The 12,910-nt window shown below is 36.5% G+C and overlaps 1 protein-coding gene across 1 annotated transcript in view; it reads left to right on the top strand.

The window, feature by feature from the left end:
* The first annotated feature begins 2,152 nt into the window (after positions 1-2,152).
* Positions 2,153-12,910, top strand: part of LOC113060422 (otoferlin-like) — a 38,839-nt gene continuing 28,081 nt past the window's right edge. The window contains exons 1-14 of the mRNA XM_026229326.1: positions 2,153-2,277; positions 3,084-3,154; positions 3,413-3,515; positions 3,664-3,718; positions 4,109-4,240; positions 5,865-5,927; positions 6,028-6,112; positions 6,387-6,546; positions 6,830-7,016; positions 7,786-7,972; positions 8,739-8,962; positions 9,492-9,600; positions 10,519-10,699; positions 10,808-10,928. Of these exons, the coding sequence (XP_026085111.1) occupies positions 3,106-3,154; positions 3,413-3,515; positions 3,664-3,718; positions 4,109-4,240; positions 5,865-5,927; positions 6,028-6,112; positions 6,387-6,546; positions 6,830-7,016; positions 7,786-7,972; positions 8,739-8,962; positions 9,492-9,600; positions 10,519-10,699; positions 10,808-10,928 (1,656 nt within the window). The 5' untranslated portion in view covers positions 2,153-2,277; positions 3,084-3,105. The remainder of the gene's footprint in view (positions 2,278-3,083; positions 3,155-3,412; positions 3,516-3,663; positions 3,719-4,108; positions 4,241-5,864; positions 5,928-6,027; positions 6,113-6,386; positions 6,547-6,829; positions 7,017-7,785; positions 7,973-8,738; positions 8,963-9,491; positions 9,601-10,518; positions 10,700-10,807; positions 10,929-12,910) is intronic.

The following is a 12,910-nucleotide window of genomic DNA, read 5'->3' on the forward strand; positions in this document are numbered from 1 at the left end:
GCAATGCTAAATTTCTCCAAATCTGATGAAGAAAAAAGGTGAGTAAATGTCTAGCAAATTTTATTTTTGTGTCAACTGTTCCTTTAAAGAGGACGTCTTATCTACAAACTAAAATCTATATACTAAAATCTTGTTGTTGTGGAACATTCAGTCAGTATATAATCATCATGTTTTATTGGCTAATGATTCAAAAAATATCTGTCAAGACAATACAAATGATGCTTGCTCATTGTGGATGACGCATGGAACACTGATTGGCACCATTTAATAATTTAAGATATTTCACTGGATACAGGCAACTTTAGACCTTAAACGTATACCTTACAAACAGCATGTCTTATGCATGAGCTGATTATTTTAGTTTGACTTTTCAAAAGGACTTGTATTATATGCAGTCTGGTAAAGCATTGTTGATGGAAGAGACACAATGCAGGTGTTTTGCTTCATGCACATTTGATCATTTCCAACATGTAAGCAGAACTTATTATTAGGAGTCAATGAAATGTAGAAATAGGCATTTGGAAATACCTGTAGTGATTAATGCACTTTTTCTTTTCAAGATATGGAGTGTTGTTATTGTCTTTGTACTCTTGCTAATTGCATTTTTTTTAATAACTTTAAAAAAGTTAAGTTCAATATTTTAGACAATTTTTTGGATCTTCATGAATAAGCAGTTGAACCAGTATCACATTTCAGTAAATTTGCATTGTAGATGAGCACATGATACTAATGGATTACTAAAGCGACATGTCGTCAGTCTGCAAGTTGAAGTTGAACAAGTCATCATCAATTATTTAAGCCAGAGTCAGTTTGATTTGTCTGCTGACAATTACACACGCTTCTGTTCAAGCATCTCACAGTTGTTTTGTCTTTAAGATAGTATGATATGATGCAAAATTGTATTTGAATCAGTGAGTGATTAGGCGTACCGTTTTCAACTGCTGGACCATTAAACAGGAAAATTTTCTCAGTCTGTCAAGACAAACGCTCGAGGGTGAGCAAAGAGGTGCAAGATTAAACTTTGTATTTGAACATTTTACACTGATTGCTTTGCAGTTTAATGCAAGACCCAACTCTTGTGTATATATGTCTAAACAAAAACATTTTTAATAGAACACTGTACCAAGTGAGAGACAAAAAAGGAATGTAAAATTAAAGAAGCAAAGAATTCTTGCTTATTTATTTTGAGATTTTATACATTGTTACAGTCTAATTGTTATTTTAAGTACAGAGTAATATTTAATAGCATGTATTTACTATAGGGTTTAGATTTCAGTTAGTTGCATAATTTACTGTGCACTACTAGTCAAAACAATACAGTAATAAAAATACAGTAAAGATTTTATATTGTGAAATAGTTTTACGAAACAACATATTTCTATGTGAATATCTGTTAAAGTGTAATGTATTTCTGTGATGTACAGCTGTATTTTCAGCATCATTCCTCCTGTCTTCAGTGTCACATGATCTCCAGAAATCATGAAAATATGATGATTTACTGCTCAAGAAACATTTCTGATTATTAATGATGAAAACAGTTAAGCTGCCCAATATTTCTATCCTAAATAAATGCAGCCTTGGTGAGCGGAAGAGGCTTCATTACAAAACATTACAAATTCTGAATTATCCTAAACATCTGACTGATAGTGTAACAGGGACACTGCAAAAAAAGCATCAATGTTTTGTTTTTTTATTTATTTATTTTAATTTATTATTATGTGAATCAGATTTATATAAAGTAATAGCTTGAAGAGAGTAGCATTTAAAAATTCAGCACACTGCACTGCCATTGCCTTCAAATCTCATGGAAACGTTGGTCTTAGCTGAATGTAGTTTAGTTAGTTTAGATGTAGCCCATCACTGGTGAGAGTTAGAGATTAGTAAGGCATTAATCTCACACTCTCTTCAAACTCTCATGTTGCTCCTGCAGTTTACATGCTGGTTTTAACCTGTTTGTTAGTCTGAGGACATCTAGAGTAGCAGCCTGTCAGGATCCCTCACGGTCGGTCTCTCATCAGGAACTAGTTCTAGTTACCACTGTCTCGGGTTCAGCACTCATACACTATTCATGGCCATATCACATCTCTCCTGCCCATCTTCAGGCTTAGACTAACCAGACTCTTTTTGAGCTACATTTGTAGCCTCTCTGTTTCTGTCATCCAAATATCAATAATGAGTTTGTAAACGATTCATGTTAAAGACATATTGGAATCAGTGTGTCCTTCCAGCAAAGTCCTCGATGTGATTCAGGAAACAGAGAAGCAGCTGCACTGTACGGTACGTTTTCACTATTTCATCAGACTTTGTCTACTATTCTTTCATTTGCTTTGTTTATCAAGGAAAAACAAACACTGCAATCCTATGTAACTTAATGATGACGGCTTGCAGATTTGGCTTTACTGTTATGATGTTTGGTGGATTAAAGAAAACATTAAATATAATAAGAAATGTATCAGTATATTCAAAATTCACTTTTTTTTTTCATTCTTCTTTTTTTTTTGGAATCGAAGATGTTTCAGTAAAATACGTTTATTTTATCCAAAAATCGATTGGAATGGAAATATTTTGATCATAAAACCTTAAAAAATAATTGCTGTTTAAGAAAGACAAACTACCACAAACTATTAAATACTAATAGGAACTGCTGGTTTGCCTGCCCAGAATCCATTAGCTCTGTTTTGATTGCATCAGTTTGCTCCAAGCATTCATAGACTTGAATATGCTTTCTTTCTTTCTTTCTTTCTTTCTTTCTTTCTTTCTTTCTTTCTTTCTTTCTTTCTTTTTTCAGTGTTCTCATTTAAAGGAAATCTGTCAGTTGTTGATGTACCCATCTGTTTGGATAATTATGCTTCTTATGCAAATGAATTCAGTGCAAATTAATTTCTTCATGTATCTGCTTATTATTTTTTGGTTTAGGGTAATAAACTTTAGATATTTAACAAAGGTTAATTGCTTTTGGATTCATGGCTGACTGAAATCGAATAAAGCAACACAAAGTTACAAAAACTTTACCATTACATTTAAGTGGAGACATTTTTAACATGTATTTTTCATTTTAATTTGGAAAACATTCACATACCAAGAGGATAAATCAAATCCATAACAATGAAGCGCAGCAAGCATCGAGCCTCCAAGGATGACGGCAAAGGTCAAGGTGAAAGATTGTATTAATTGTGTGGAAATTTGTAAATCATTGTAAATTGTTCAACATAATTATTTCAGTTTTATTTATAGTGAATAATTAATATATTTAAATAATGATGTAATGTTACACAATATTTATATAATAATAAATTATATAAAACATTTTATCTGAACGTAGCTTTTATTTATTGCAAATAAAATATATATGTATGCATAATGAATGTCTATAATGTTCATATTGACATCTCATCATATTTGACTTGTTAAGATGAAGCGGCTATTCTGGAGACGGAGGATGTGAGGATGCCAGATCCTGACACCATCTCACTCGCATCAGTCACTGCCGTCACAACCAATGTCTCCAACAAGAGGTGACCAAAAATGGGTCCAATCACATGAGTCCAAATCAAATATCATATTCATGTTGCGTTAAATGTTACTTAAATGCCAAGGAAATATATTGCCATATTCTAACACTGTATGTTTTTTTTTCTTCCAAAAATGTTGTAATTATTTTAGATCAAAGCCTGACATCAAGATCGAGCCTAGTGCTGGAAGACCAGTTGATTTCCAAGTATGTAGAATGGCAAAGTGTCATTGATGAAGACAACAAAATTTGTTAAAACAGTAGATGTAGTGATGAAAAAGAAGACGTTGTGTTTGTGGTTAGTGGAACAGACTGATAGTTAAAGTGAAGTACTACACCTGTGGATCTTCTGCTTACGGCACTGCTGTGAACTTCATACATTATTTAAGTATAAAAAAACACTGTTTAAAGCATTGCAAAAATTGGTAATGAAAAGTGGTACTAGGTCTTATAGCATTTGAGACATACAGATATATTAATCCGATAGTTTTTTTTTTTTTTATCATACAGACATTTTGTGCAAATTTTGAGCCTTTGTTTTTTGAAAGCCATCCAAATGCAGTGCCAGATGTTTGTGTGTAATGCTCCTCTTTCCAGGTCAGCGTGACTGTTGTAGAGGCCAGACAGCTGGTGGGGCTGAACATGGATCCAGTGGTGTGTGTAGAAATTGGTGATGAAAAAAAATACACCTCAATGAAGGAGTCCACCAACTGCCCTTACTACAATGAGGTACAGTATGTTCCTTTTTAAAGGGGGGGTGAAATGCTCGTTTTCACTCAATATCCTGTTAATCTTGAGTACCTATAGAGTAGTACTGCATCCTTCATAACTCCAAAAAGTCTTTAGTTTTATTATATTCATAGGAGAAAGATCGACTTTCAGCAACGACTCGCTCCGAGCGGGGCTCGAACCCGGGTCTCCGGCATGGGAGGGGACGCACTAACAAGGAGGCAGAGATATTTGAAGCAGTTTTACTCACCGCATGCTTTCCAACACACGATCGTGACCCTTTTTCGTTGGGACTGCATTATCCTTAAGAAATAAACGATGTGCAAATCCGTCGTCAAACTGGGCCTTGTTTGTAAAACAAGCATCTTCGAAATGCAGGGGAACAAACACAAACACTTGCACAACTCCGTTGATGCTCTGATCAGTGAATCGCTCTGATCAGTGAAGTCTGTTGTGCTCTCAGTGCTCTGCTATACGGGAGCGCGCTCTTCCGGCAGAAGTGCCTCAGGACCCATATAAGGAAATTCTGCTTCATCTAACGTCACACAGAGCCATACTCGAAAAAAACTTTCCGAAACTTGTGACAAACTGGAAGAGGTTTTTTTGGAACAAAAATACTCCTTCAAACGTACAACTTAATTTTTGAAACCTTGTCCATGTTTAGCATGGGAATCCAACTCTTTAACAGTGTAAAAAACTGCATGAAATAGCAATTCACCCCCCCTTTAATTTAGGATTTTAATATTGTGCTTTTGCAAAATAATGATCACAACAAATAACTGAACTCAAAAAACTAAATTGCATCAAATCAATTGTTCCTAATAATGGAACAGTTCTCCCAAATATGAAAATTTACTAAAAATGTACTGCAGAGTTTGTTTCTTCTTCAGCTTTATAGAAATGTAGCATTGCATCAGTGTCTCATCAATGGATGCTCTGCAGTGAATGGGTGCCGTCAGAATGAGAGTCCCAACAGCTGATAAAAACATCACAATAATCCACAGCACTCCAGTCCATCAGTGAACATCTGGAGAAGACACAAGATGAAACTAATCCATCAAGACGTTTTTACCTTCAAATCATTGCTTTCGACTAAATACGAGTTCATAATCCATAATAACGCTTCCAGTTAAAAAGTCATGAGAGAAATCGAGATCAAACACTGTTTACTAACCGAAACAGCTCTACACTAATATGTGAGTGGATTTTGATGCGAGAGACAACAGAAAATTTACTTTTTCATTGGAAGAAGTGTTATTATGGATTATGGATTTTAGCCGGAAGCAACAGTTTGAAAAAAATGTCTTGATGAACGTGTTTCTAACAAACACACAGCTTCTGTCTTCTCCAGATGTTCACTGATGGACTGGAGTGCTGTGGATTATTGTGATGTGTTTATCAGCTGTTTGGACTCTCATTCTGACGGCACCCATTCACTGCAGAGCAACCACTGATGAGACACTGATGCAATGCTGCATTTCTACAAACCTGATGAAGAAACAAACTCATCCTGATCCTGGATGGTCTGACGGTGATCACGTTTTCAGCACATGTTCATATTTTTGGGTGAACTTTTCCTTGAATATTTCTAATTCAATGTTTTCATAAACTTTGCTTTTTTTAGTACTTCGTTTTTGACTTCCACGTTCCTCCTGATGTCATGTTTGACAAGATCCTGAAAGTGTCAGTAAGTAGCATCAAATATCAATTTTAAATGGACTTTATTCCTAAAAGATGGTCCTTTTCGTTGGTCATTAAACATGTTTTAAAATAATGTGTCCATACAGGTTATCCACTCCAAGAATCTTCTGCGAAGTGGCACGCTGGTCGGGAGCTTCAAGCTTGACGTGGGCACAGTTTACACACAACCTGGTAACTGGGATTATTAGGCTTTCTATACACCTTATTTTAAAACACGAAATAAGCTATTTTCTATGAATGTGCTGAACTTTATGACTATGATAATAAATTCAAATATGACCAATACCTGTTTGCAATATAAAACAGCATAACGGACTGTTTTTTCACTGGTAAAAGCAATAGAAACAACGTTTATGTTAAAAATAAGATGGATAAAGCTCTCCGTTTCTAGACTAGACTAGAGAACTCAAAGACTAGAGTTGTGTGTTTTTCTTTGCATTTACAGAACATCAGTTCTTCCACAAATGGGCCACTTTATGTGACCCCGATGACATCACTGCAGGATGCAAAGGCTATGTCAAGTGTGACATCGCAGTTGTTGCAAAGGGCGACACAATCAAAACTCAACACAAAGCAAACGAAACAGAGGAGGATGACATTGAGGGGTAAAAAACAAAAACGCTTCCAACATCATTAATGTCACATGTGTTAAGCATCACGGTTATTATTCCTTACACTGAGCAGAAACTCTAAACTCAAGTGTATATTTTGAAAGCCCTATGCAATAAATATTTACTTGTAGTAGTATTTCATTCAAATGTGAAATTCTACAACATTGTAAATGCTGAGGTCACTCAGATAATTCTATCCAACAATGAATGGATTATTTGCATGTGATTCTATGCAGAAACACATCTCTCTTCTTTACTGGTTTCTGTTTTGTTCCAGTAATCTTATGTTGCCTGAAGACGTCCCGGCTGAGCGTCAGTGGGCAAGATTCTATTTGAAAATCTACCGAGCCGAGGGGTTGCCCAAAATGAACACCAGCATAATGGCAAATGTCAAAAAAGCTTTCATTGGAGAAAATAAGGACTTGGTTGATCCGTACGTCCAGGTGCTGTTTGCTGGACAGAAGGTGGGCAGAAATCTTAGCAATGGTCGTTTAGGAAGATATGAAAATATATTACAGTTTAATGAAGGAAAATAAATTGAATCATTTAACAAAACACATTTTACACAATATTCAGAGATCACTAAATAATATTTTATAATGCACTAGAAAAATGAAGACAGGAATGACCAGTTGTGTTAAAAACCATGAAATCGCTGGTGAACAGTTTCCTTTCTTGTGTTGATGCATTTCCTGTTAAAAAGAAATTTAAGTCATTAAGTGGGACATTTTGAAGACCTGATCCAGTCTTTTGCAATAGTTTACTTCACAGCTATGAACCATTATTTACTACTGGCTAGACAATGTATTTAAAAAGAGAGAGAGAGAGAGAGAGAGAGAAAGTAATCCACTTAAACTACATGCAAAATAAAATAGACATTCACTCTAAATCATATGCTGAAAATGTTTGTTGTCTCTTACCATTAAATTACAAATAAGATGAAGGGAAATGTACGACAGGAACCATCACTATGAAAAAGACAAAATAAAAGCCATAAACACAAACCAAAATTCATAATACAATTCAGATTTAGCTTGAAACTATTTTTTTTGTTTTCATTTCATTGTAAATAGTATGCATTGTATTGTCTGAAAACATTACATTTAGTTCACACTTAAATATATTCCTTTAATATATATGATTTCCTTAATAAGTAGTCCTTTTACAATATTTTAAAAGCTTCTTTTTCACAAGGGGGAGGCATCAATATTGTTTTATCTCTCCACAATGCAGGGAAAAACTTCCATTCAGAAGAGCAGCTATGAGCCGATCTGGAATGAGCAGATCGTTTTCACAGAGCAGTTTCCACCACTGTGCCGGAGAATGAAGGTCCAGATCCGGGATTCGGATAAAGTGAACGATGTGGCCATCGGAACGCACTTCATTGACCTGCGGAAGATCGCGAATGATGGAGAAAAAGGTAACAGGGCTTCCTGAACACCTCTGCAAAGCCTGTAAATTACCGTAATACACTAACATGCAAAAGTCTGGAATTATTAAATAAAAGTACCCAATACAATTTAATTTTGATCCTGCTCACAACTGATTTTATACAGGGAAAACATTTTTACAATTATGAGAAAATATTACAATTTTATTGTCACTTTTTTTAAGAATTGAATGCATCCGTGCTGATTGCTAATCTTTATTGATTGATTGGCTGATTGATTGCTTTATTATTATTATCATTATTATTAAATCTTACTTACCCCAGTGAATCCCCCTTTCCACAAAAATAAGCACCACTTTTTTCAGCACTGATTATCAGAAATGTTTCTCCAGCAGTAAATCATCATATTATTCTGATTTCTGAAGATCATGTGACACTGAAGACTGGAGGAATGATGCTGAAAATACAGCTGTGCATCATTAGAAATAAATTATAGTTTACAGTTTATTCACATAGAAAATAGTTATTTTAAATTGTAATAATATTTAATAATTCTATAATTATTTAATAATTTTCTATAATTAATTATTTAATAATTAAAAACTCTTGTAAAAATGTAAAAAAAAAATTACAAACTTTTGACTGGAAGTTTATTTTCTTTGTTTATCAGATGTTGCTCGAGATACTCAGTCACAAAAGCCCTCACTACATTGCTGTTCGAGATCAGTATAAAACCATTTTCAAATTCCATCAAAAGGTAAAAGATTTTTAAAAACGATCCTGTTCCTGTTGATAGGCTTTCTTCCAACTCTTGGGCCGGCGTGGGTCAACATGTACGGCTCCACACGCAGCTACACGCTCATGGACGAGTACCAGGACCTGAATGAAGGACTAGGGGAAGGGGTTTCGTTCAGGGCCCGGCTGCTGATCAGTCTGTCTGTGGAGATACTGGACACCTCCTCTCCTGAAGTAATGAGCTCCACTGAGGTGCAGGTGGAGGGGATACCCAACATCTCCGATGTAAGCCATCCCTGGACGCGCTGGGGGGTTCATTTCGGTTACAGTGAATAATTAATTGTCTTTATTTATCTCCGTACATTATTCATTTAGAAGTAATACTCATAGTAGTTCTTTGTGTGCAAGACAATCACCTACACAGTCAGAGCCAAAGTTAGGCTTCATTCTGCATGTGACTAACTGTTAAAAATTAATCAGTCTGAGAAGAGCTGTTTTCAATTGTTTATGAGCACAATGACATCATGTTTTGTCTATACTTAGGAAAACCCCCTCACACTGAAAAAAAAAATGGTGGTGAAACAAATTTCACTCAAAAGAAACAGTAAATTGCTAGTAAATTTCACAATTAATTACAAACAAATAGCAAGTAGTGCATCGGATTAAACATGAAATTTAAATTAAATGTAATTTTAATTTAATTAACATAGATAGAAAGAAATAATATTTTCTTGCAAAGCATACTCTGATAGCTTTTATATTTACAACAAAGTGTATTCACAAAATATTTTTTGTTGTTGTTGCTTATATCTAGAATGCCACTGGAAAAACTGAGGAGTTCTTTCTCTTTGGATGTTTCCTTGAGGCAACTATGATTGACAGGAAGATTGGAGACAAACCCATCAACTTTGAGGTTACAATAGGTACAATCTGTGGTAGACTAGCTGTCAGCCTTTAAATCGAGGTCCCCAGTTGTGCTCACCATTCAGAATTCTACTGCATTCTTTTAAACGTTCAGATAAATTGAATGTACTTTTTAATAATACATTTTCATATTTTAATATGAATTACACCAGTGCAATATTAGATAAATCATGCACAAAGCATATGGACTAACTCCTGAAATGTTGCAGTAGATGATAATAATCAGTGTTTGAAATGCCTTCTTTTCAATTAAACGTTATTTTCAGGTTGATTCAGTATAAATTCAAACTCAAACTCATCCCATTTTTACTTGCAAGGATCATTAACTGGCTTTAAAGAAATAGCTGACCCAAAAATAAAACGTTAGCTGAAAATGTACTCATTCTCAGACCATTCGAGATATAGATGAGTTTGTTTGCTCATGGGAACAGATTTATAGAAATGTAGCATGATATCATTGTCTCTGCAGTGAATGGGTGCCGTCAGAATAAGAGTCCAAACAGCTGATAAAAACATCACAATAATCCACAAGTAATCCAATCCACTAATTAACATCTTGTGAAGACAAAAGCTGCATGTTTGTAAGAATCAAATCTGCTTTTAACTTCAAACTGTTGCTTTCGGTCTGTCCATAATAATGCTTCCTCCAGTGAAAAAGTGGTCTAGTATGAATCAGGAGAGACATCTGCACAAATCTGTCACAGTTTACAAGGCAAAACAGTCTAAAACAAATACAACTCAAAGATTGATTTTTTTTTATTTTTTATATATATATAATCCAATAATCTTTCTATATAATATAATCCAATGAACTAGAAAAAGAAAAGAAAAAATTGGTAACTGGTACACTTTAATGAATTATTCTGGGAAGTGTGTCAGACACTCACCATATTATTAAACTATCCTCTCAAATCAAGGAAACTATGGCAGTGAACTCGATACTCCAACCAAGCCAAAAACAAAGAAGGGGAAGGGAGGTGATGGTGATGACGAGGAGTCTGAGCTCATTCACGGCTCTAGTGACGAGGAGGTGGATGATGCTGGAGATATGACATCAGTTTCCAGCACTCCTCCAATGAAGCCAGTCATCACTGACAGGTGGAGTTACTCAACATGTTCTGTCCTAAAACTCATTCATTTATTTATTTATTTCATTTTGCATTTTGGTGCACAACCGTGTGAAATATCTGGTTTATTTTTCTGCAGAAACTATTTCCACCTCCCGTACTTTGAGAGGAAGCCCTGCATCTATATCAAGAGCTGGTGGCAGGACCAAAGAAGACGGCTTTATAATGCAAACATCATGGACAGAATTGCAGATAAATTGGTAATGAATCCATGAATATAGATTGTATCAGGTCATTTCTGAAATATTTATCTTTTTACCATTCTGTACACATTCTTATTTTTGTTACTAATTTTAGTTTCAAGAATTTTGTACCCCTATTTATTTCATTTTTATTTAATTTTTCTCTCAATAAAATAAATAAATACAATTTAGGCAAAACAAGGCAATTCAGATGAATATGGTAAACATTTTAACTAACAGATGGCGCCATACTTACCCAGTTGATGAAACATTACAATGAGACAATTGTTTTGTATTACACCTTCTCTGAAATTTTGTTCAAAAATGCAAATAAGACATTTTCTTTTGAACTATGCATTAATTTATTTCCAGAACAGAATTCTGAACACTGGATAAAGCCAGGATCAAATTCTCATTTCATTTTGTTGACATTATAGAAATATTAATATATATATATATATATATATATATATATATATATATATATATATATATATATATATATATATATATATATATATATATATATTATTGTAATTAAAATCTACAGACACAAATAGATCAAGTGCAAAAATAAAAACACTTAAGTATCTGTTTTGGATTCTTTCTCTCCACTGGTCTGAAAGCTGGTCTGGAAGCAGATTAGTCCAAAATCTCAAAATTGACCAGTGCAAGAAAAAAAAAAAAAACGTCTCAGGTTACGAATGTAACCATGGTTCGAGAACGAGACACTGCGTCCTCTGAAGGGACACTATGGGGAACACCTCGTCGTGACCCGTGTCTGAAGCATACTTTGAAAAACGCCAACGTGTTGGCCGGCGACAGCCTCGGACGTCGCTACCGGCGCGACTATAAGTACGCGCCCGTAGGACCCGTCACTTATCTTCTTCGTGAAGCTTGCGTCCAAAGCATGGCAGGGAGTTAGAGGACGCAGTGTCTCGTTCCCTCTCAGGGAACCATGGTTATATTCGTAACCTGAGACGTTCCCTGTCAAGGGAACTTCGAACTGCGTCCTCTGAAGGGACTCTATGGGGAACAGTATACCTGCTTAGCATGTGTACAGAAAGGTTCCTAAGCATCGCAGAGGCGCTGGATCACACGGGAGAGGCGAGCTCCAACCCTCAAGCGAGGGGAGCATCACCTGAGGCAGTACATACAGAAGGACTCCGTGACTACCACCTCAGGGTGACCTGGCCGGGTATCCATGAAATTCCCTGCAGTGCTGTGCCAGTTCTGACGATCAGCCAGGCTCCTCTGGAGGGGTGTGGGACGAGCAACCGCAGAGCACTTGCTTCCCGCACGCGGAACTCGCTCCGCGGTGGGTGTCGCGCCCTGGGGGGGCAAACCCACGTGGCACGGCCGCCTGCCGAAAGCCTGTGATCGTGGCCAGAGCACAAGGCTGGAACTGAGCACTGTAAAGGAAACTCACAGAGTTTGTAGTAGACATATAACCACCAGCAACATAACACCCATAAGCAGAAAGGGTAACATACTCACCCACCCTCCTGTACTGGTGTCCCGCTTTACGGGGCGTCCCCTTGTGGTCAGTAAGGTGGTCACTATGAAAATAGGACCAACCAAAAACATAACAGGTCCAGGATAGGAGACTGTTATGTGAGAAACTTTCCACCTAACCCCGATCAGGTGGAGCCTTGGTGGCTACGGAGGAATTAGGCAGGGGAGAAATAAAACATAAGTTAAAAACATCCAATAAGGAAGTGACGAACGCCTAGGTATCGCTCCGATCCGGACGAGAACGCTGCCCCGTCTGAATCACATCCCTCAGACCCTGCATACCTCTTCGTGACCCGCGATTCCTATTGACTCTGCCCTCAGGGGGGGGGGGGGCGCGAGCCGCGACACTAGCCTTCTGCGCCCGTCTTCGATCCTCAGATCGAGATGGGCCAGGACCCCTTTGTTGTTCGGCAAACAACAAAGGGGGATGGCAAAGAGGGAGATTTTAGAGAGGATGTTCCCCCACTGAGAGATAGCTAGCCAGC

Source organism: Carassius auratus, chromosome 42 (genome assembly GCF_003368295.1).
Source record: "Carassius auratus strain Wakin chromosome 42, ASM336829v1, whole genome shotgun sequence".
Classification (NCBI taxonomy): Eukaryota; Metazoa; Chordata; class Actinopteri; order Cypriniformes; family Cyprinidae; genus Carassius; species Carassius auratus.